The sequence below is a fragment of the Apteryx rowi genome, unplaced genomic scaffold, assembly GCF_003343035.1.
Source record: "Apteryx rowi isolate R43461 unplaced genomic scaffold, aptRow1 scaffold_132, whole genome shotgun sequence".
Classification (NCBI taxonomy): Eukaryota; Metazoa; Chordata; class Aves; order Apterygiformes; family Apterygidae; genus Apteryx; species Apteryx rowi.
In genome coordinates this window covers 134,248-158,144 of record NW_020447553.1, presented here as the reverse complement: position 1 = coordinate 158,144, position 23,897 = coordinate 134,248, and the positions used below count along the sequence as shown (strand labels likewise).

The 23,897-nt window shown below is 57.7% G+C and overlaps 1 protein-coding gene across 4 annotated transcripts in view; it reads right to left on the bottom strand.

Annotated features, from left to right (window-relative positions):
* Nucleotides 1-453: 453 nt before the first annotated feature.
* KCNC4 (potassium voltage-gated channel subfamily C member 4) overlaps nucleotides 454-23,897 on the bottom strand; it is a 25,470-nt gene continuing 2,026 nt past the window's right edge. The window contains exons 1-5 of one of the 4 annotated variants that reach the window (XM_026056587.1): nucleotides 22,803-23,369; nucleotides 16,236-17,167; nucleotides 14,969-15,005; nucleotides 14,085-14,226; nucleotides 7,235-7,374 (exon numbers count right to left, since the gene is read on the bottom strand). In XM_026056587.1, coding sequence (XP_025912372.1) covers nucleotides 7,235-7,374; nucleotides 14,085-14,226; nucleotides 14,969-15,005; nucleotides 16,236-17,167; nucleotides 22,803-23,369 — 1,818 coding nt within the window. Of the gene's footprint in view, nucleotides 516-7,234; nucleotides 7,375-14,084; nucleotides 14,271-14,968; nucleotides 15,006-16,230; nucleotides 17,168-22,802; nucleotides 23,550-23,897 lie in introns of those variants that run through there. The other 3 variants (XM_026056586.1, XM_026056585.1, XM_026056588.1) reach the window with 3 other exon arrangements.

Genomic DNA, 23,897 nt, shown 5'->3' with positions numbered 1-23,897 from the left:
GGCGGGTGGCGGGCAGGACGCCTGCACCTCCCCGTGTTGGGGACACCCCGGCTGTCCGGCCCTGGGGTTGCGGGGCGGCCAGCAGCCTCGCTGGGGGCCGGCTGGGCTTTCACCGCGAGAGCTTTGGGTCGCTGGGGCCGGGCCGGCAAAGCTCCTCGGGGAAAGTGTCCCTCTGGTTCGGGGAAGGCGTCCCTCGGCCCTGCGGAAGGTGTTCCCCGCTGGGGTGCTGCCCGTGTCCCGATGGGCTCAGGAGAAGGTGACCGCCAGGCTCCAGAGAAGGTGACCACCAGGCTCCGGAGAAGGTGACCGCCAGGCTCCGGAGAAGGTGACCGCCAGGCTCCGGAGAAGGTGACCGCCGGGCTCAGGAGAAGGTGACCACTGGGCTCCGGAGATGGTGACCACCAAGCTCAGGAGAAGGTGACCGCCAGGCTCCGGAGAAGGTGACCACCAGGTTCAGGAGAAGGTGACCACCTCGCCCTGGGGGTAACTGGAGGAGAGGACGTCTTGGCAGCTCTCTGCGATTAAAGACACAGGTATTAAACACACTGTTAGACACCGCTTTCATCGGCTGTTTCTCGAGAAAGAGGGAGAAAAGTCAAGAAAGGAAGAGCGAGGCAGAGCGAGGAGGACGCAGCCGGGTGGAGAGAGGATTTCGATGGGAAAAGCGGCAATAACTCATTCGCCGGCCGAGGCAGGTGACGCCAGCGAGCGGCCACCACTGCCCCAGGAGGCACCACCAGCCCCGCGTCCTCCCCGTTCGCCCCATCCATCCCGGCCCAAATTAATCCCGCTGCCCGAATCCCCCCGGCACAGAGCACAGGCGGGTTTTGCACCGCTATTGCCCCCTGCATCGCCCTCCTCCCGCGTGTCCGTGGGCTCCCGGCAGGCTCAGCAGGTCCCTGGAAGAGCTGGTAACACCCGGGGGCATCCCGGCAGGAACGGCTGCAGACCACCCTGGAAAAATTCATCAGGGGAGAAAACCAAAATTCCCCAAGGCCCCTCGGGTCGCCCCAGCTCACCAACGAAGCGCCGCGGCCAGGGCGGTAACGCAAGACCCCTGCAAACGTCCCCGCAGGCTGATGCGTCACCTCCGGCGTCTCCCGGCGCTCCGGGGCTCGACGCCACCGTGCTTTCCCGAGCGATCCCGGGGGGCTTGCGGCGGTTCCCGCGACGCAGCCGCGCCAGCTCGTGCCGCCGCCTGCGCGTGCCCTCGCCTGCCGCCCGCCGCCCGCCCGCGGCACCGTTATTTCCCGACACGTCGGGAGTGTTTGTACACTCCGTCCCCGGCTCTGACATATCCTCGCATGACACAATACGCTCGCTGAAGTTTTCCGCCGCTTCGCTTCAATTTTTAAAACCGTGTGGGATGCCGGCTACGCGGGACCGGTTAACCCTGCATTATCCCCTCGCTGATCGACGAAGCACCTGCGCGTACGGGGATGAAACTCTGCTGCCGTCCGGAGGGAGAAAACGCCGAGAGCCTATCCTTAAAATAGGCAAACTAGTCAAAAATGCCTCAAAATGGACTAAGACCCCTCGATTTGGAAAACAACCCCCCGAGGGAAACAAGAACAGGAATCGAGGCGACTTCAAGGCTCAAAACCAAGAGCAGAGGGGAGAAGTCTTCATCACTGCAGCGCTTTCCTCCCCAAAAAGCTGCTTCGCACCCAAAGCTTCCAAGCAAGCCCAAGCCAGATGTCCCAAAGCCAAGTCCAGTGCATTAATATCCCGCGGCGTTCTCTCTTGCTCGCTCTCCTTCGTTAGCATTGAATTAATTAGCGTGGATGGGAGCTCTGAGTCACAACGCCGCCTCTCCGGCTGTGCCAGGACACGGTTTCCCAGGCGCGGGGCCGCCAGCGGGGAGACGCTCTGGGATGCCCCCGCTAAGGCACGGAGCCGCCGCGCGGATTGCAAGACTGGGCGTTTTTGCGGGGTGAAGGGGTCCTAAAATCTCTGGCACTGAAGGAGAGGCGCTTCCTCCCATTGCTTTGCATCGTCCCAGGGCGGGAACGTGCTAAAATCTTGCTTTGTTTCCCGCGTGCGAGAAATAAGGGTCTTGCCGGGACGATAACGGCCCTGAGTCAAGGCAGGAGCCACCTTTTTAGGGGCGTTTCCCAACCGGAGACCAAACACAGCTCCAAAGCTCCGGTTTCCCCTAAAGAAAGGTCTCGTCCTCCCTCAAGCGTCGCTGCCGTTGGGCACCAAAGAGCTGCGTTGTCTCTCTCCACCGCAAGCAGGGCCGGGATGCTCGACCCCCGTAAGGCTCCTGTCCCCACCGCGCGCGCGGTGGCACTAAGCTCGCGAAGGCAACCAGAGCTCGGCAAAAACAGGGGAGTCTCGTCCCTCAATGCCACCTCTTGCAGGACACTTTGGCCTGCAGGAGATGCCACCATCCCACGAGCTCGAAAAAATACCACCGCTAGCAGCCAGAGCAACGCTGCAAGCAGCTAAAAAGCTCTCGGCCATCAGGTCTATCAATTGCCCAGGGACACGACTCGGCTTTTAGCTCCCGTCTCCTCCTCGCCGCTCCAAGCTGTTCCGGGCGCTCGCTGCAGAGCTGCTGCCCCGATCCCCCGGGGAGCCGCCTCGGGAAGCAGCTCGCCGCCTCGGCGAAACGAGCCCGGCTAAAAATAAATAACGGCAGCGCCGACTTTTGGTTAATCGCTGCCCCCGGACGGAGCTGCCGCCACGAAGCAGCTCCCTCCCGTCTCGGCTTAGCGCCGCCGTCTCGGTCGCCCGCCGCCAGCGGCGAAAGCCTCCTTCCTCGGCCCTTTTTGGGTGCAAACCTACCGCCCCGAGGACGGCAATGCCCCCGCCGCACCCTCCCTACGCAAGCCCGGACCTGGGGCCCTGCCAGCCCCGAAAATCCCCATTGCCGGCAGCGCAACCCCCCCCCAAAACTCGCCGAGTTTGCGCAGTCCCGCTTTCCCCCTAACACGCGTTTTTGCAAACAGCCCTAAGCGCTGCGCAGGCGTTCGGGTAGGTCCCACGATAACTCCGCTCTGTTTTCTCGGTGGGCTTTCGGGGTGTTTTCCTCTCATGGACGGATCTGTTGGAAGACAAGCGGCTTGGGAGGTGCTGGATGAGAAATTTAGCCAAGAAAAACACTCCCACGGGCCCCCGCCGCCGCTCTCCCAGCGCGGGCAGCGGCCGGCAGCGAACCTCAGCCCTCTGCCAACCATCCTGTCAGGCTGCTCCGAAGGCTCCGGCTCCCGGCAACCCGAGCGCGCCGCTTTGCCGGCCCCTTTTCCACCTCCCTTTTCCCTGCCGGGGAGCAACGGGAGGGATATCAAGGCTGCCCGTGCCCCGCGCGGTGCAGAGCATCCCAGGCAGCAAAACGCAGCATCCGCCTTTCCGCCAGGATCCGAGCGGAAAAGCACCATCCCCGCGAGCTTTTGAGCCCCGCAAAGCCGCCGCTTGCCTCTCCCGTCTTTTTCCAAGCCGTCAGCACTGCTCCAAACCCCACAGGGCTGCAAACGTTGCCCCGCCGGGGACATTTCTCCGGCGGCGCTGCTGGGACGATCCCAGCTCCGTTTCTCCCGTCGGGGCAGGATCTCGGCCCCAGCCTCGGCGGAGGCCGCCCCGCGCGCGGGGAGGAGAGCGACCCTTTTCCTAAGCAGCTCGCGGAATAATTTCTGAGCCCCGCTCGGACATTTCACGTGGGAAAAGCGCAAGAAGCCGTTACCGGAGCGGAGGAAACGAAGTAACAGGCTGGGAGCTCGGAGGCGCCTATTTTGAAGCTCAGCTGCAGCTCATTTTGCATCTGCCTCTGCTCGCCGAGTTCCTCGGCAGCGTGGGCGAGGGACGGTTGGGTTTTTTTCTTTTTTTTTTTTTCCTCTTTTTATTGCCATCAAATAAGCCCTAAGGATTTTTCCTGGCAGCGTCGGAGAAGCCAGAAACAGGCTGCTTCTGGGTAGAGCAATTACTCTCCCGACATCTTAACCTCCTGCCCGGCTGCTCGATGGACCTTCCTATTTTCTCGGCTCTTTCAGGCATCTCCCGAGAAACAGAGCGGTTGCTGCAAACAAGGACAATTAATACTTTGCACGCAAGGCCGGGACTGCGGCGGCACCGGCGAGGGCCGGAGCGCGGGGAATCGCCCCCGGGGCCGGGCTCGCTCCGCTCCCGCCCCTCGCGCGGCTGCTTTGCCCAGGGGGGCTCGCGGTCTTGTGCGAGGATCCGGCCGGCGTCGGGGCAGCCCGGAGCAAGGCGGATGGGGGAAAAGCGTCTCTAACCCCCTTGCAGCTCTCGAGCGTCGCGTCCGCCTGCAGCCGCCCGCATCGGGCTCCTCGGGTACCGAACGGCCTCGTGCAGGGATGCGGGGACGCGTGGACGGTCCACGCGGAAGATGCACGCAGTGTTTTACACGTATCTCTACGGTCAAGCTTAACCCCTCGTGCAAAGCACCTTGCGCAGCCAAAACGGGGGTATTTCATGGGGAAAAGGGCCAAATTCCTCGAGCACCTGCCCCACTGCACGCTGATGGGGGCAGCCGCACCGGGAACATCTCAACGCGGCTCTTTCCACTGCCACCCCCTTGGTTCGGCTCAGCCGTGCTCCCTCCTTCCCGCGGGAAAGGGCCACACGTTGCTCCCGGCTCAGAGAGCTGCCAGCTCCCTCCTTCCCCCTGGCCGCCGCCAGCTTTCCGAACCCTCCGGAGGGAGGAAACATCACGTCCCCAGCGCCAGCCCGGGGAGGACAGGCCAGCACGCCGGGGAGCTGCTCAGCTCCTACCTGTGCTCCCGGACGAGCCGGGGCGCTCCCGTGGCGGGCCGGGAAGGCGGCAGCCAGCTGGGTGCGATGACAATTGCTGCACAGCAGTTTATTTTTTTTTAAATGCCATTTTAGGACTTGGGCAGAGGCAGCTGTACGCCTATTGATTTATTGGGTTCTTTAAGAATAAATCAAACAACCTTGCTTTCTCCCCGGTGCATTTTGCCTTAGTTGGAACGTGTGCTCCTCTCCAGATCCCTAAACATAGATAAGTGGCTGGGAGAATATTCGGGGGAAGTATCATATACGCCTGCTCTATTCTTATCCCATTCTCCAGGCATCCAATTTTGGCCACTGCTTGAGATAAGACCCTGGGCTGCATAATTCAGCGATCCGCTGCTCCGATCCGCTCCAGCTCCCCATAGATTCTTCCCCGGGGGTAAGCTCACCCCCGAAACCCCACTTGGGAAAAAATAAATCAATCACAGCTTTCCCCCCTTGCTGCGTCCCCCAAATTGCTTATTCAGAAGAAGGTGGGGGGGGGGGGGAAGAGAGAAGATGCAGTGGGGTTTTTTTTCCAACGGTTTGGTGCCTCCCACTGAAATCCCTGTAGCTCCCGTTCGGGGCTCTGTTGTTGTAGCGGCAGGAGCTTTTGGCACATTAGTCATGCCTTCCACCGGCTTGCATAACGCCGCTGCTAAAAATTGCACAGCGCAGCACAGCTCCGCGGCGGGTCCGAGACGCGGCGCAGGAGACGCCCGGCGCTCCGCCGCGGCCCGCCGAGGGGTTTCCGTAGCGGGCAAGCGGCTCCGGCGGCCGGCGGAGCCCATTGGGGTCTCCGGCTGGCCCAAGGTGGGGGGAAAAGGGGAGGACGGGGGGGCTCGGGCTGCTTTCACGCGCCTCGAATGCCAAAGCTTTCCTGCGAGAGGCAGGGTTTTAATGCCTGGCTCGTCCCCGGACGCAGCGAGCGACCTTGGATAAATCGTTTATGATTCAGAAACCACGGAAATCATCGAGGGCGACCTTCCGGCAGCGCCCAGCGTCGGGAAATCTCGGCTGCCGCCTCGCGCTTCGAGCACGGGAACCCGCTCGGAAGCAGCATTGTGTCTCGCCCCGACCACGGCCGACCCGGAGCTGCGATCCTCGGATATTCGATCACGGGAAAGGAAAGGCGGCGATGGCTGCAGAGCACGGCGGGATGCAAAGGATGGAGCAGAGGGCCGGGCCGGCCGCGCCACGGTTCCCGGGATCCTCTCGCTGCGGAGACACCCGGCACTTCCCGGGTTTATGGCGCGACTCACAACCCCGTCGAGATACCAGAACCGCGCGGTGCACGAAGGCGCTTTAATTACAGAAATTAGATCAACACAGCTATGCGAGGGGTGCGCGGCCCCATGCTCGGAAAGCGGGAGAGGCTCTCCCTGCGGATACGGGAATGGCGGGAGACGCAATCTCCCTTAAATCGCCACCCAAGCAGCGACACCACGTGCGCCTGCAGCTCCAGCACCGTCGGCCGGGTCCGCTCGGCGCTCAGACTCCCCGGAACCCACTCGCAGCACCAAACCAAGCTTTTTTCCCCTCTTTTCTTACTCCTTCCTCTGACTCTTAATGATCTGCCAAGAAGCCTGGGGAGGAAGAGAGGAAGGAAAGAGGAAAAGCGAAAGGAAAGGCAAGGGTTTTCCAGGCTCTGCCTCGTGTAGGATTTGGGGGGGGGGGGGGCCTCGCTTTCTTCCCAGATAACGGGAGATGTTTTGACTGGCTCCTCCTGGCAGCTTGTTAAATGCGGTGGGGAGGAAAAATAAAAGATACCAGCCAAGGCACTTAACGCTTCCTCCTTGCGCAGCATCTCTTACACCGCGGCGACAATGAGTTTTACTGCGTTAACCCTTTTCTACACGAAGGGAAACTGAGGCACGGGAAGGGGCGCCCAAGCTAGAAATGAGCCAGAAACCAGGGCGAAAAACTAAGGTTTTGTTCTTGTTCAGAGCAAGGACATCCAAGACCATCCAAAAAACCACACACTCCCTGCACCCGACATCCACCGAGGTCTCGGGGCCGATTTTCAAGGTTGTGAGAGCCACGTTCAGCCCTAGGACTGTCCCCGAGGTCGGACGGAGAAGCAGATGCACATGGGGAAGGATCAAGTGCGACTTAGGCAGGGAAAAAGCACAAAAGAGGGGAACTGCTGCTGGACAAGGAATAGAGATTTATTCATCTGCCGCCTCCAGAAAGTTGAGGCTGTTTAAAAAAAGAAAAGACCTAAAATGTTGTGAACTCAACCCTTTCAGGCAAGGTGTTATTTCCTCAGCCAACACGTCCTTCTTCACGTTTCCTCCACCCTTTGCCTGCTCCGCGGCGATGGAGCCGTCCCGGCTTGCGTCTCCTCTCCCAGCAAGCCGCTAGCCAAACACCAAGGAGGGGCATGGAGATATGGCATCACAGGGCTGGGAAGGGGACAGGGAGTGACACGGCGGAGCGGGAAGCACGCAGCCAACATGACAAAGTGGGATCCGGACGGCGTTTAGAGGATGGAGGGGACGGGAGAAGAGCAGGGGCGCCTCAGCGGACGGGGAGAGCCGTAGCGCGACACGAGGGGGGCCAAGGCCACCGCGGATCCTGCCACGCCATCTATGCTGCTTAGGCTCCGGGATTTTCCATAGCCTTCGTGAAATAAATGGACAGAGGTGAAATTAGAGCGGAGCCGCCCTCCTTCCCGTGGGAACCCTGCAAGCAGAGAGGCCCCAGCAGGAGCATCGCCGAGAGCAGACATCAAACCCCCCACGCCTGCATTCAGCCCCCCAAAAATTCGGAAAACGCCTTGCCAGCCCTGCTCGAGGGTGACCAAGCGGCTCGAGATGTGGTCGGCCTCCAGATGTTCCCTGCTCCGCCCTCGATTTGGGCCAGCCGAATCCAGGCCTTGGGAGCAGGCAGAAAATAAGTAAAATAAATCAGCGCACCCCACTCGGCTCAGGGCTTTCCCTGCAAGAGGAGCCGGCTGGAGGGGGTCTCACCTCCACCTCCTCCCCTCTCTCCCCGGCTGCCTCCCACGACCATCCCTTTGGAAAGGCCGGCGTCCACCGGGAGCACAGTTAGCAGGCGGCGCTCGGCTCGGCGGCCAACCCGGGCTCAGTCGCCGATCGAGGCCAGGAAGCGATGCCGCGTGGCTCCCGCCGCCGGCCGGCTCCTTTGGTGCTGGGAGACCGAATCATTCACGTGTCGGTCCTAGGGGGGTTCAGGTTTTTGTTTTTTTTTTTTCTTACAGATGGCTTTGAATGAAGAATGAGTCTGGGGAGTTTGTGGGCTGAAGCAAACGGAGAAAGCAACAGAACTCAAGCAAATATGCGATTTGTAATGAATTATTCCCTCGGCTCCGGTTTTTAAGCGTGCTGTAGTAGTAAGCTGCTGCTGACACCTTTCTGTACAGAGAGGAGCAGGTAGGCACGCTCGTTTTCCATGAGAAATTAAACTAAAGAGCAAATACTCCTATTTCTTTAAGTGGGAAAACCCTTCAGACTCCCACAAAGGGTCAGACATTGCTTAAGCTTTAACTGAAAAGCGCCAACCGGAGCAAGTGTTCTCACAGGTCAAAAAAATACATTGATATATATATCACTTTCCCTTCTGGAAAGGAATCAAGTATTTGCACTGAAAACTGGACTTTTTTGGTCCAACCTGCAAAACCAGCTGTCCCATTTAAAGATGCTTCCAGCATCCCATGGGACCTGCTCTCCAGACCCCTGCTCCGCTACCAAAACGAAGCGCGCTCCCGCCCGTGGCGAGCCGAAGCGCCCGGCGACATGCAACGCTCGCTGCACTTGTGCTCCGCAGCCCCGCGGGCGACGGATCGCTTGCAAGAGCGACGCGAACCCGGAGCGAGCGGAAAACCGCCACGCGTTGGCCTTTCCCGCAGCGTTGGGAAGGGCCAGCACGCGAGCGAGGCGGGAGAGAAGGGCACCGGCTCCCTGACAGCAGAAAAACAAGGTGATGGATGGCCTGTTAGACAGTGCCAAGCTCCGAAACGATCCCGCGTCCCCTGGGAAGTCGCCGGCTTCGGCTCTGATGCAAAGGCGCCGCGTCAGGGCTGCCGGCGCTGGCTCGGGGCAGCCCCCGCTCTGCTCGGTTTGGGGCTGCCGGCTCATGCCAAAATGATCACGGAGTTGAAGCGTCAGCAGAAAGCGGGAGGCCGAGCCAGCGCACAGCGAAGCCACGTTTCACCCACGCGAGCGCAGGGCAGATGAGGAGGATGCCGAGACGCAAGCGCAGCCCTGAAAAGCTCCAGAGCTGCTTTAAATCCGATTTTATCCACTTTCTGTACTTATTTCATAAACATTTCCTAACCACAGCAGCCAATCGGGCAGGCACGGAGGGTTTTCCGCCTCTTTCCATAACTGAGATCCCTACAAGGGGAAGCATCTCCTCCAGTAAAGCTTCTCCCAGCTCTAAAGCAGAGAAAGGGAAGGAGAAGAGAGGGCCGGTTGCCTAAACCTGTTGCTGACTTCAGCAAAGCTTCTCCATTGCGCACAGCAGAAGCCAGAGCAGAATCGAGCCCCAAAGAGAAGAGCAATTTCCTTATTTGCTTTCTGGCATGAAGCCACCGGTCTAAATCCACGCAGCGAGCGGGCAAAGGAAGCTTAGCGCAGCCCCGAGCCGCAGGGGGAGGCCGGGGCGCCCGTGCAGGGGTTCCCCGTCGCAAGCCGGGGATGTTTCCCACGCTCGGCAGCGCGAGCGATGCCCCTGCTCCAAACCACCACCCTGATGACGGCATCGGGTTATTCACTCCGCAAACGCTGCTCTTCTCCCCAGAGCGCAGAGGATCTTCAAGCAGTTCACGCGCTTCCCTGCCCATTGCACACCTCGAGCAACACACGCGGGAAGCGTTCGTGCCTAGTTGCAACCGGCCCCCAAAAAGCCTGAGGTTAATTACGGAGCCAACAGCCAAATGACACCCGTTTGGCCGAGAGTCATTAAGGGGCTTGCGGGAAGCCACCTCGTCGATGCAAGGCCCTGCTGACACGGCTGGATCCTTTTTTAACGGTGATCTTTGCCCTCTCGCAGAGATCGCTCAATAAAAACGGGGCAGGAGGGCGAATAGAAACAGGGACAAAAATCGCACTGTCAGTTTTGATTAAGCCTTAAGCACCACTTCACAGGACAGCCCTTCATAGGGACGTTTGATAGCTCCAGTGCCCCTCTGAAACAGGGCTCCAAGGGCAAACAGCCACCTGCCCCAAGACCAACACTTAATTTTCCCCACCAGTTTATTCCCAGGCTCGCTGGCACGTCCGGGAACAAGCTTGGGAAGACGCACGGCTCTGCTCCCTCGGCCCCGGAGGTGACGGCGGCTTTCCGTGAGGCCGGTGGAAGAGCCACGTGCCAAGCTCGGTGCCCAGCTGCCACCAAGGACTAAAGTCCCAAAGCACCAGCGGGCTGTGCTATGCCGATTGCCACCGGTGCTGCTCGTTAGCAAGGCTGGTATCCCAGCAACTCACATAGGTGCTAACTGAGGTCACCAGGATTGGTTTAAAAATGGGTTTGTTGCCAAGGAGCCGGGTGGAGGCATCTTATAAACAGAGCGGTGGGGCAGCGTGGACCTCCAGGGGCTCTTCGCCCCAGACCCCCGCGGCCGGGCAATGCCAGGGAGCCACGTTAACCACGTGCAAATACTCGCGGCACACAAGCGCACGTGCCTGCTTGCATGGACACGCACGTTTTGAGTCAGCAGCAGATGGGGTAACGCAGGCAGGGAACTCGTGCGCTCGTTTATAACGGCAGCCCGGCACTCGCGTGCGGGTTACATGCTCGCACACATGCCCCCGTGCAACGTGGATGTGTCCCTGCTCCCCCGCTGCTCATGCAAGCGAGCGGAGCATGCCGTCGGTGTGCCAGCACAGGGTCCCCCGTGACCACACACACGCTGCTCAACCCACGTGCCGCTCTTCTCCCGCACTAATAGCGAGCAACGGAGTAAAATGAGCCGCACAGTCTGCTGGGCTTTGGAAACCAAGCCAAAAACTGCTGATGGACATTGCTTTGCGCTGCCAGCCTGCCGTCGCAGGGAGGTGCTGGAATCCCTGACCTGCTGCAGAGATCCAAAACCAAGAGATAAATTCCCTTCCTTCCATTTAACCCGGTTCCCCATTGCTCCCCTTGAAAGGCTGCTCTGGTTACAGTCAGTCTCTTTTTTTCTCCCCTGACTTTAACCAACCCAGCCTGGCGCTGGCAAGGTGACCCACCCTTGCTCCCCATCCCTGCAGCCCACAGACCCATCCAAGCAGAGGACGGATGCTCACATGCCATGACAGACCCATGCCAGCGTGTGTTGGGCACCGGCTGGTGCCCATTTCAGGGAATTTCTGAGCAAGACCCCAGGCCTGGAGGGAGATGAAAGGTTGGAAGCAGTCCCCAACAGCAGATGAGCAATACTGTACCACTACAAGCAGCAACAGGGACAAGAAGCAAGTGACACAGGACAGGCTTCACACTGCAGTCCAGCACAGTCCTCTCCAGAACTGAGAGGACCATGAGAGCTCCCAAGCCCAGGTCCAAGGGGCTGCGGGCAAGGGTAGCTCTTCTCTTGGAGCTGCCCCAAAGAAACCAACCTCTGGAATCAGGCTCAAACCATGGCTGATGCCAAGATCTGCAGCATATTCCAGGCAGCCCCATCTCCTGATTTCCACAGCTTGTACAGACACCAGTACCTGTCCCAGGATCTGACAGATGGCCATCAGCAAATCGGGCTCAGAACCAAGCTCATCTCAATTTGCAGAGCTGCCAGCATCCCAGTACCAGAACAAACAGCCTCAGCAGGAGATAAATCAGGAGCTTGGGGAGAGGCGCCTCTGCGGCTCCCAATGGCTTTCGACCAGAGCGGAAGATGCTACTTCACCCCTCTGATCAGAGCCTCCTTAACCCCACAGCAAACCTTGACCATGCGGGAGCATTTCACCAGAGAAGACTTCAGCCTTGACCTCCCGGGGCAGCATCCCACCTGTCACCAACAGCCTGGGCACGACACGGAAACAGAGGCTTTCTCTTCCCAAAAGGTCTCACCCATCACTCAGGGCATCTGAACGCCAGATCCACCCTTCCCCAGACATAGGAGCCTTTCAGCAAGGTGAGGACAAGTGACCCATGTACACATCTATTTTTAACTGCATAAAACACTGACATTTGCAGGAAGGACACCGGAGCGAGCCATGAGAGATCATTGAAGTGCCCTTTCAAATATCTGTTGCTGTCACCATGAAAGGAAAGAAGAAAAGAATTGGCCTCCTGCAACCAAGCGATATCATTTGGGAGCAGGACTGGATCCTCATTTGTTTCAGCTACTCTAGTTCCCTTGGCTTCAGTTGGCCAAGCTAAAATGCAGCTAAGAAGATGCCCGAGTTGAGGTCTTGTAGAGGAGAAGATCAGCACTGGCTTTTGGCCCTCTCCCCCATCCTTTCTGGCTCAGCCCCCCCCCCCCCCCAGGTCTGGGGCAGGAGTAGAGCCAGCCATAGGCACAGGACCCACTCACCTCTTCTCATTAGTCCGTGTTAAGAAAAGAGACCAAGTTCACAGAAAAAGTCATTTTTGGTTAAAAAAAAAAAAAAAAAAGAGGGATTTCAAGCAAACGTTTGTATAATCCCCCTCTGTCTGAATAGAAGATGAGCTAGGCTTTTTTCTTTCTCTCTTCCCCCTTCCCCCCTGCCCCTTTTTTAAGGGGAAAAGGGACAAGGTTGGGCAGGAGCACCAGAGGAAACCCTTCATTTCCCAGGATGATGCAACCAGCTTGGTTCTACTAATGTAACAAATGCGATTGCCTCCAAATGTCTCCCGGGGCCATAAGAGACCCTGGCCCTGGTCAGCCTGGGACAAGCTGGACTGCCTCGCAAATGGAAGTGGGCTACTCCCTACAGTATAAAAGCTTCCAGGAACATGGGATGAACCCAGCACCAGGGCTGGATGCTGCAGACCCAAAGCCAAGGTCCCCCTGTTCCAGCCCATCTAGTCTTTATCATCCCAAGTGATTAAAAAGCAACAGACTCAGAGGACCTGTGAAGCACCAACACCATAAGCTAACAGACTCTGGCCTGCAGCTCAGAGACGCAACATGTCCTCTTTCCTCCTGTCTGGTCCCAAGTCGTGCACACTGATCCCAGCAAGCAACCAAGGATTAGATGGTACCACGGAGGCAGAGGCAGGTCAGCTCTTCAGCTATACTATCCCACACCACCCCGGACACACAGGTGAATAAGAAAGAGCTAGAGAACCAAGCCAGGTCCTAAGGCTTAACCTGGCAATCAGAGATGCAGATGGGTTTGGTAGCTCAGGGTAGGCCCTGGATTCACCCTCCCAGGGCCCAGGCTCCAGGGTGCTGGGGACAAACACCAGGCATGCTCACTGGTGGAGCAGAGAAGGGCTGAAGGACAGTGCAGAGGGACCAGGCTGAAGAGGCCAGTTGTTTTGTCTCAGGAAGAGGAGCTGGCTTGTTTTCCTGACTGGTCTCCCCCAACACTTTCCATAGAAAACCTCAAAACTTCAGGCTTAGCAAAACTCACTTTCCAAACCCTGGAACAGACAAGCCTTCCTGGCAGCCCAATGCTTTCACCAAGGCAGTGCTTGGCACACCGCTGTTTCCCAGTAAAGGGCTCGAACCCATCAAAACTCATCACAAGAGAAAAGGAAAAACCCCCAGCCTTCTTTCCCCTAATGAAAACCTTTTGGACAACTTCAGTCTCAACCTCACTGCCTCCCCAGTGGAGCTCTCCCCTTCCTACCAGCCTGAGATGGCTGGATGGGGACCAGGGAGAAGAGCTGGAGGGACGATAGGAGCCAGAGCACTGGTGAGCAGAGAGACAGGCTTGTCCCCAGAGGCAGCAGTTTGGCCAGAATGGGGTCGCAGCTCCCAAATGGTGGCAACCAAGGGAGAAGGTCTTGGGGGAGGAGGAAACAAAAAGGTCATAGCTAGCACAGAGAGCCATGGTGGATGGAGATGAAGCCAATGGAGAGGCAGGAAGACAGGTGTGTTTGCGGGAGCTGGAGGGAGCAGAAGACAGACAGGCAGATGGAGATGAACCATGGCCTCAGATGTAATAAATCCATACCTGGACATGCTGTCAAATCCTTCGCTAGCATCACAAAGCGGAGGCTGAGCCTGAAGGGAGTCAAACCCCAGGGCCATTTGGCACCTTAAGGGCCAGCCCATGGCATTGACAGCCACCAGCTGTCCTTGCGTAGGCGCAAGGGGTTTGACCCCAGCAAAGCAACATGAGTACAGGCAGGGCTTAGAGCATCCACTCCCCCAGGGCATCAACCTCACTCCTCCATCCTCACCCTCTCCAGCCCACGGGCTGGCTCTGGCCAGCAAACACCTCCAGCCTCCCCCATACCTTTCTGGATGCCTCCATCTGCTGCACAGGAGAAGTCACCCGTGGCCAGCAGGAAGCACGTGGAAGATTTCTTGTTCTTATCTCTCGTGCTGGAGCGCCGCATAGGCCGCTTCTCTTCATCGGACGGCGACAGCGGCTGTTCCTCATCTGACAGCACCACATTGGCTTCACCATTCTGCTTAGAGTCTGCAAGAAGAGAGCAGAGACCCATCAGCAGTCAGTCACCCACAGGACAAGCTGCTCCCAAGATTCAGGGGTGGCCAGAAGGGTTTGTTTAGACCACTCAAGGAAGCAGAGGACCAGACTGCAGATGGCCCAGAAAAACACCCAAGGATTCAGGCACTGATCCCAGCCTGGACATGCTAACTTATAGTGTCTGGGGAAGCAGGACCATGCCAGATTTTAATCCTAAACAGCAATTCTTCCTGCTGAGAGTTATACACCCTGTGAGGAGCCAAGCAAGATTGGCAAGGGGAAGAAACACCCCTGGTCTTTGAGACCCATCCGCCCACCCAGTTGGTGAGAATTAGCTCTCCAAAATTCACACCAGCTGAGGAAATCTGGGCTGCTCACTGTGGTGGTGAAGTGCTAATTTATGTCATCTGACTCTGAGACTCATTAGCTGAGAGGATGTTATGCCAGGTGAGGATCTGGCTCCCTGGACTGTGCTCCTAGATCAATGCTGGGGTAAAGAGACCGGGCTGACCTGCTGCCTGCAGAGTGGGGGGAGCTCCTCTCACTGCTCACTGCTGCCCAGGGCTCCTGGGGCAGATAGGCTGCATGAGCACGTGGGAATGGGAGTTTTATAAGGTGGAAACACCCATCTGGAGCATTCAGACCTCCCCAAGTCAAACAGGGTGAATGAGCATCACTGTCAGACACACGTGGCCAGCTGTCCCACTGCTGCTGTTCAGGGTAGACCTCAGGGAACGCAGTGTTGGTGCTGGACACTGGGCTACAACAGCCCTGACACCCTGTTTAATTGCTGCGAAGCCGACTTCTCTCCTAGATGTGCCCAAAGCACAGTCCCAAGATGTCAGCCCTCTCGTTGGCGAGCAGGCTGAGCCCATTCAGTCTCCGTGCCCTGCTGCCAACACTGCCAAGCACGTTGGTGCCAACAGGCTTGGCAGCTGATCGACAGGTACCAGCCCACCAGGACCAGGACGTTCACCCAGCCAACTCATTTCACCCTGGTCACTGTTGGCCCTCTGCTACACCCTTTGCTGCTGGCCTTTGAAAGTCACTCAGAAAGCCAGATGGGTTTGAACCAGGGACCTGGAGGTGCCTTTGGCAGCAAACCCAGCTGAAGAGGGCAAGCAGCCTCTGGGCCAAGCAGTGATACCACAGCAGGGCTCCTGCGCTCCCCAGGAGCTCAGCCCAAGCAATGCTGCCCACCAAAGACTGCCCATGGCTGGATGCTGTGAAGTCAGTGACATGCCCTCTCCAGCCACAAACACCAACCGCAACCTGAAAAAAAAGACAAGCCAACCCAGATTTTTCAGCTCATTGCCGTGAGGCCAAATAATGAATGTACAGAGGCTGATTTTGCTCCTTCCTGAGCACAGGATTTGGACCAGCGTTGGCCTTGCTATGAAGAGGTGCTCAGTTTACTAGAAGACAAATGTGGAGGTGGAGGTCAGACCCCAGGGAGCATCCATGCATTTATCCATTTTGGTGAAGCCACCCCTCCATTACGATGGGAGGAAACAAAAGAAAATCTACCCCAAGGGCATTACCAGGCTAAAACGGGAATTGGACCAATGGTCTTACCTCTGTCAGGGTAAGGAAGATGTAGGTTAGGTAGGGATACCCTAAATTACACCAGGGTGACTTAATCTATACCATTAAGAGAGCAGAATGTGGCCCTTCCCCAGGGGTTCTGCCCCCTTCAGAGGGGGGATCTTGATCTACCAGCATCCCAGTCTACCCATACAGCACAAAATAACCCGGCACCCAAGGGCCCCAGCTGTCTTTGCACCAAGATCTCACTGCCAGGAGAGCAAGGAGCTGCATTCTGCGGCAGGGCCAGTCCCCAGGGCCTCTGCAGCACCAGGCTGATAGGACAGAGGGGACAACAAACGCTCCCTTGGGGGCTCCCAGAAGTCTCCCCTTCCCTTGGCCCAGCCCCAGGGTTTTGAGGTCTCACCTGACCGTTTCCGCTCAGCTGCCCCCTCCTCTACTGCCAGGGGACAAGTGTCGCTCTGAGTGCTGTTGCGGGGAGAGTTTTCCTCAGATTTGCAGTAGGTAGGGGAGTCCAGCGGGGCCGGACGGGGTATATGCTTTTTCTTCTTCTTTGGCAGCTTCTGCTTGGCCATGGCCAGCGAATAATACATCCCAAAGTTATTGACAATGACAGGGACAGGCATAGCAATGGTGAGCACCCCGGCCAACGCGCAGAGAGCCCCCACCACCATGCCTGACCAGGTCTTAGGGTACATGTCGCCGTAGCCCAAGGTTGTCATCGTGACCACAGCCCACCAGAACCCGATGGGGATGTTCTTAAAGTGAGTGTGCTCACTCCCGCGCGGGTCAGACGTCTTGGCTCCGATCCGCTCAGCATAGTAGATCATGGTGGCAAAAATCAAGACCCCTAAGGCCAGGAAGATGATGAGGAGCAGGAATTCATTGGTGCTGGCCCGAAGTGTGTGGCCCAGCACCCGAAGGCCCACAAAGTGCCGTGTCAGCTTGAAGATCCGGAGGATCCGGACGAAACGGACCACTCGCAGGAAACCTAGCACGTCCCGGGCAGCTTTGGAGGATAGGCCGCTAAGACCTACCTCTAGGTAGAAGGGCAAGATGGCCACAAAGTCAATGATGTTGAGAAGGTTTTTGATGAAGAGAAGCTTATCTGGACAGCAGATGATGCGAACCAGGAACTCAAGGGTGAACCACAGGACGCAGACACCTTCAATGTAGGTGAGGATGGGCTCCGTCTCCACTTTGTGTGTCAGCAGGATCGTCGTGGTGTTGCCAACCACAAGGGTCTCCGTCACGTTGACATCGATGTTGAAGGCTTCGTGCGTCTCCAGGCAGAAGGTTGTGATGGAGACCAGGATGAAAAACAGCGAGGCAAAAGCAACTACCTGCAAAGGAGAAATTACCTGGGCCATTAGCTGAACCTCCTGGGGGATACACAGAAAGATTGTGATTAATCTTTGGGGAGGATGGTAATTTTACGAACCGCCATGATGACAACTTCAGGGCAGCCTGAGACATACTTCTGATGTCACCTGCATTTGGTACATCTCTTCTAATCCCCTCCCAGGAATGGGAGAAATCCTCATTTGACACAAATGAGCACAACAGGCTCACAACACCTGGTGAGCTGTGCTGCTCCCACCCAGTCAGTCCCTTCTTCCCCAAGCCCAAGGATCATGGACAGGGAAGGTTCCCTGGACCCGTCCTGGGGGTTAACAACAAACTTCAGTGTCTGGGGATGTCAGTCCAGGACCTTCCTCCAAGTGCTGTGATAGGTACAGGGGAAGGTGTGCTGGGCTCTGGCCGTGGCTGGAGTTGTGATGGAGAGGACGTGTGATGGCGATGAAGGGAGACTTGTAACAGCCTCTGTTTGGGAATGACATAAAAAGGCAGCTTTAAGAGGACCTGATCAAAGAGCTTTCCCCTGCATTGACCCAAAAGGCTCCTACATCAGATGTCTGCGCCATTCAAAGTGTCGGCGTTTGGCCTCCTGGTTCACCTTGGATGCAAGAACAAGGAGGGACCGACAGTACGAGGTGGAAATCAAAGGCTGTGTGAAAAGAAACAGTCTGGTGTTGTTCCCCCCCAGTCAATCACATTCAGGCCTCCTTCCTGGCAGGATGAGCTCATGATGAGTCCGTTATCCAGAGCATCTGTTTCCAAGAGCACCCGAAAAAAGCCTCTGAGCAGAAAAGCCCTCCTTCTACTTTCCTTTAGGACCAAAGTGTGGACAGGCTGGGCTTCCTGGGAGCGGAGGGCGCTACAGCACCCGTTGCTGCTAAAGTACCCTGCCTGCTGCCACCGCAGGCATGGCAAAGCCCCCGCACAGAGCAGGATGCAACCTGCCCGCTCTCGGCATTTTCTGGCCAAGAGAGACCAGCTCATTTTGTTGTCAAACCCACTCGCCTGGCTTTGTTCAGCAGGCAGCCGCACCGCAAGCCTGCTCGAAATTACAGCCAGGGTCCTTGGCTAGAGTGAATCAGCAGCGGAGACAGCCTGAGTCACGCTAGAGAAAAACCTGGCCCTAGACACCAGCATTAACATGCTGGGGACAGTCAGGAGACCTGGGCCTCCCAAAAGCATCCGCACAGGGGTCCCCAAGGACAAACCAACTCCTGGCACAGCACAGATCCAGCATGGAAAGCATCAGCCCTCTAGAAGTTAGCTGTGAAGTTTAAGCCAGACTCTTCCTCTAATCGAGGGAGAAATCGCTGGAAGACGATTATCCCCCCTCATGTTACACATCTACCATGGATGGGCTGAGGTGCTTCATACCCCTCTAACCAGACAACCCTGGACCACATGCCACGATGTGGCTCTCCTGGAGGTAGCTCACAGGCATGCTGCAGCCTGCCCTCGCCGACCAACCTTGCCCTCAGCAACACGGGCACAATTAGGAGAGCGAATCCAAATAAACCAAAGCGGGATCTTGAAGCAAGGCCATTGTAACTGGACAAGTATGTCTACACAGTGGTGGCATAGCCAAAATCCATTTTTCTGCTGAGTTCAGAGTAACATTCCTGAGTTTCCCCATACAAGTAATCTCAGGAAAACTTTTCAATTAAAAACTTTAGAATCAAAGCCAAGTAGGAAGAAAAAAATTACCAAGGAAGATTGTAAGACCCTGACACTGCTCTCCAGAAGGACCAAAACACTCAGGCAATGAAACAACCCTGCTGTATGAACCACGTAGGTGAGATCCAATTTAGCCCCAGGAGCAGAACCAGCCTCTAAAAATAGGAGAGTCAAATTCACAGCTGGTGCGAACCAACCTCCTCCTCCGAAGTCGATAGCGCTGCTCCCGTTTTGTGTCAGCTGAAGAGCTGACCTGAGATCTCTCATCTCAGCTCTGGCCTCTGTCTAGCTCCCAGCTAAAGTTTGTTTTCCGAAGGTGTCTTCAAGTATACATATCTCTGTATATACTCACATGCAGCCTGATGTTTAAGGGGAACTGGCTTTGAGTGTTTGCTCTGCAGAAGACACCCAGACAGCAAAATATCACCCTGTAAGGTCAAAGTTTCAGGCTGGCATTTTATAGAGGCTTCTGGGAACGCCGTGCCTGGTTCCCGTTGCCTCTTGGGGGGCAGACACATTTGGTGATGGCACAGACACGAACACCAGCTCTGGAGGCTGTGACCTGCCCACTCTCCACTGTGCTGGCGGCTGGGACATATGCCCTCCTAAACTACCTCACCTCCTCCAAAAGCAGGACATTGGGAAGGTAGGGAGCAGCTAGAAATTCTTCTGGAGCCAAAGAGCAGAGCACTGGGAGAGGTCTCCACCACTTCTTTTGGCACAGAAGAAGGCCTCAGCACCGGGAACCCAGTAGCCACTAGTACGGCGCTGAAAGTCCCACCAAACAAGTCCTACAGAACCTGCCAATGAGCTGCACGGTCTCAACATGCACACAACAGCTTGGGATGGCTGTTCCCCAAAATGTCATGACCCCCACATGTCACTAGCCTGGAAGTCCCGAAAGAAGTGAGGTCAGGACCCCAGAAGTAAGGTTGAAAAGGGGGAAAACTGAGGAACCCCAGCTGAGCAGAGCTTGGAAGTAAACCTGAAATCCACCTGGTGCGCTCCAGTCATATCCAGCACGGGGCCGAGATCTCCCTGAGCAGTTTCGCCCAGAGAGCAGCAGATTGTCACACTCCAGCCAGGACCACAAATACGCTGGGGACCAAATTTTCATGGTATCTCTGAGACCGGACTAGGAGCAATAATCCTGTGGACGTTGATGCTACACAGGCACGACAAGGAAGAGAGGTTAAACTCTTGGGGGAAATTTCTAATCACACACTCACCCAGTCGGCAGCTCTGGGGATGCCAAAAAAGAGAAATACTGTAAGGAGGGTCCTTGCTCCTGTACCCCCAGCCACCCCGTGTAGCCTGATTTATTTTGGATTTCTTCCCGAGCATCTGACTCGCTACCAGGGGAGGCCTTCAGGTTAGCGCCATTATTTGTTACCTCTGCTGCCATCACATGAACCTCTTTCCCCCCCCCCCCCCCCCAATTCTAAGCCTTTATTTATTACCCAGTGGGTGCCTTTGGCTTCCACCAGCCCGGCCAGGCTATGGATGGAGAAACCAGGTCCCGAGCAGATGCCAGCCCTGGGGACCACCGGAGGCAGACGGCACCACCCCTTTGCTTTCCCTTCGAAAGGACAAGGAGAATCAGAAACGGGGCATTATTAAAAATCCCACCTTGGGTCCCCTCAAATCCCTGGGGAACTCCTTGAAATCACTGCAATTTCAACCGCCTGCAGAGACGGTCACGGGTCCGTGAGCGTCCTAGCCCTGGACAGTAACGCAGAACCAGTGACCGTTCCCTGCAGCAACTGGGTGCTCTGGGCAGGTCGCTGTCACTGACAGGCTGATCTTGGGTCGATCGCATGACTTCTAGCAAAGGTTTCCCTGCCTGTGCCTTGGTTTCCCCTTCTGCCAAAGCATTTATCCTAAGCAATTGCAAAAATGCACCAATATCTTAGCCTGGAGAACATTACCCAGAAGAGCCTGTGAGCATTAGCATTGGAGGGACGTCCAAAGAAGGCGAACGTCCCCGTGCTGGTGCTGAGTCGAGCCGCTATGTTAGGGAGGTAGGAAGGAAGCAGGGAGCTGCTGGTGCAGACTGGTCCCGCTCCAAGCCTCTCTCTCATTTCCCAGTCAGGGCTCACGTCCCAGCCATTTCTGTTGCCTTCGACACACTCCTGCCACTTCTCTTTAGCGAATGCCTTTCCAAGAGCAGCTCAGTGCGCAGGCAAAGCAGACCCAAATAATAACATGAAAAAAAATCCCAGCTGAATGATTCGGCTTGTTTTCTCGATTTGGAGCTTTGCAACATTCAGAGCATCGCTCGGAGGCAAAGAGCCCTCAGAGACAAGCAAGGGCTTGGGGCCCCTCTCCAAAACGAGTGAAGCGCTTGCTGCCCTGCCATCCTCTGCGTGTGCGTGTCGGGGGGGGGGGGGGCTCCTTACGTTAGCTGCACAGACACCTCCTTGACAAACCGACCCCCCCTGCCCTGCGCGCTGCTGGTGGGTGTGAAATGCCTGCCGGATTTCTTACCATTGATGCTTTTTGCAGCTCTAAATGCGTCCAGGATTCATTTAGACCCCCCCCAAAATACGTATGCATGTGTGTGGCAGATTTAAAAACCGGGTATGACAGAGGGGATACGCATGGAGGGGACTGGGGGGGATGCGGAGCAGCGTGGGTGGGTGCTTGGGGGGGGGGGGTCGGCGGGCAGAGCTTTGGGGATGATCTAAGAGTATCCGGGAGAGGAGCCGGGCCGGGAGCCTAAAGATATGCCTGGCTACGTGGCATATGGGACGGCAGGTTTGAGGCTGTGGGTAGGGAAGGTCTGCAAGGGCTGCTGAAGTGCACGGGTGGGTCATGGGCGTTTGCTAGCGCGTGCACACGTTTGCACGCGTGTTCATGTACATGCCATATGTGAGTCCCCAAAGACGTGCGCAGATGAAGAGCGGGGGGGGGGTGTGTGTGTGCGCGCTAGTCGCGGCTGCGAGCCTGCGCTCGCACGTGCCGACGGAGACCGTATGTCGCGTGGGGGCTGCCACCGATGCGATGACCTTGCACACATGCTGCCGGGGACAGGGAAGGCCGGGCCTGGGCTGCGAACGCTGCCGCCCGCGCGAGCGTGGGGAGAGACGAACGCGGGCGCGTGGACCGGGCGCGTTGACGCGGGTGGCTGTGCCAGGGGAGCACCCGGGTGCGAGAACCCGTGCCGGGGGTGGGGGGGACACGGGTGCAGGGGCAAGGGTGCTCGCACGGCACGTGGAGGGGTGCAAGCGCGAACGGAGGAGGCTGCATCTTTGGGTGCCGCTTCCCGTGTGGAAGAAGGAGTGCGAGTGCCTGAGGGACAAACTTCAGGATCTCGTTTGCTTCGGGACCTGATTTAAGGTTTTCCCCCAGGTGCAGGCGGGGGGCTGCAGTTTGCGCCCAGCTCGGCGGGGAGGGCACGGTATGTCGGCACGCGAAGGCGCGCACGGGCACCCGCTCCAGCCCTGTCCTCCCTGCTGTAAGCCTCTGACATTAAACATTGTTTTCAGCGTGTAGATACACAGAACCTAGCAAGAGGAAACTAAATAATCCAGCCTGTCCTAGAGCGTCCTGAAACTCTGCCAGGGCTCAGCCCTGCCAAGGACTCTCCCTGACAATCCCTCATCTCCGCCGGCTCGGACGTGACAGACGGGGATGTGCAACGGGGCAGGGCCCGAGGGTGTGAAGGGGGCAGGTGGCTGGGCTGGGACGCGAGGGTTGTCCCAGCTCCCCCAGGCCACGTGGGGTGCTTGGGAGGGGAAGAGGAGATGAAGGATGAGATACTTCCCAGTAGGATGGGAGATGGCCAATGGGTCTCTGGCCAATGGGTCTCGTGGCAGGAGGGGGATGGATTCGGGGGGGCCCATGTAACCCAACGGGAGAGTCTACCATGGGGATGGGGAGATGAAGACACAACCCAAACACGTGTCCCATCCCACCTCCCACCGATGCACCTCGGGCGCTTACCCTTGCTGCCTTGGACGAATAGGGATCCTCAAAGAGTGCCCACATCTTGGGCTGCCAATTCCGACAGCATCCACCCCCTCCGGCAGACCCGGCAGCCCCCGGCGGCCTATCATCCATGCCCAGGCGTTGCAGGGCCATCTCCCTACCCCCTTCATCTTCGGGCTCCTCTCCACCAGCCCCTCCGCCAGGCTCGGGACTCTCGAAGATGTCCAGGGCCTCTTCGGCATCACGGTGTTGGCGGTAGGTCATCCAGCAGCAGGGCTCCACGTCCGTCTCGTCGATGCCCCAGTAGGTCAGCTCCTCCTCGAAGAGGGGCCCGCAGATGTCTGCGGGGCAGTGCAGCTTGCCCGTGCGGTAGTAGTTGAGCACGTAGGAGAAGATCCCAGGGTGGCGGTCGAAGAAGAACTCGTTGCTCTTCCCGTCAAAGTCAAAGTTGCTCTGGGCATCGGGGTCGGCAAGCCAGGCCAGGCGGGTGCCCGGCAAAGTCCGTAGGGTGCTTTTGTAGGTCTCATGCCGGGTGCCCCCTACATTGATGGTGATCTTGTCCGAGTCTTCCCCTTTGCCCATCTCTTCCTTCAGGCATGTTTTGGAGGGTGGTTTGTTCCCAGACTTGCGTCCACGGTAGGAGGAGACACACACCGAGCTGATCATAGATTTTGGTGGATGGGAGATGCACGCTACACGCACCCTTCCTCCGGGCGAGGAGCTGGGAGTCGGCGGAGGCGGGAGAAGGGGGCAGAGACGGGACTGGGAAGGGGAAAGCGGGGGCTCAGGCTTGGCTCTCCCGGGCCTCAGCCAGCCCCGACGCCGGGCGAGGGCCAGCAGGCTGGAGCCGAGCTGGACACGGGTGGCAGCTCGGGGACGGGAAGGGAGGCTGCAACCTCCACCTCCTCCCAAACCACCTCTCCCCCCTCCCTCCTCCCCCCACCCCCCGAAATAAAACCGCCCTGAACGAGGAGCCAGCCCAGCCCCGCCGGGGAGCAACAAGTGGAGGCAGGAGGGGGCCGCGGGCAGCGCCGCGGGGGAGGGGGCACCGCTGCCGCCGCCGGCCCCGGGGCGCCCAGCTCAGCCCCGGGGGATGCGGGGGGGGTTGGG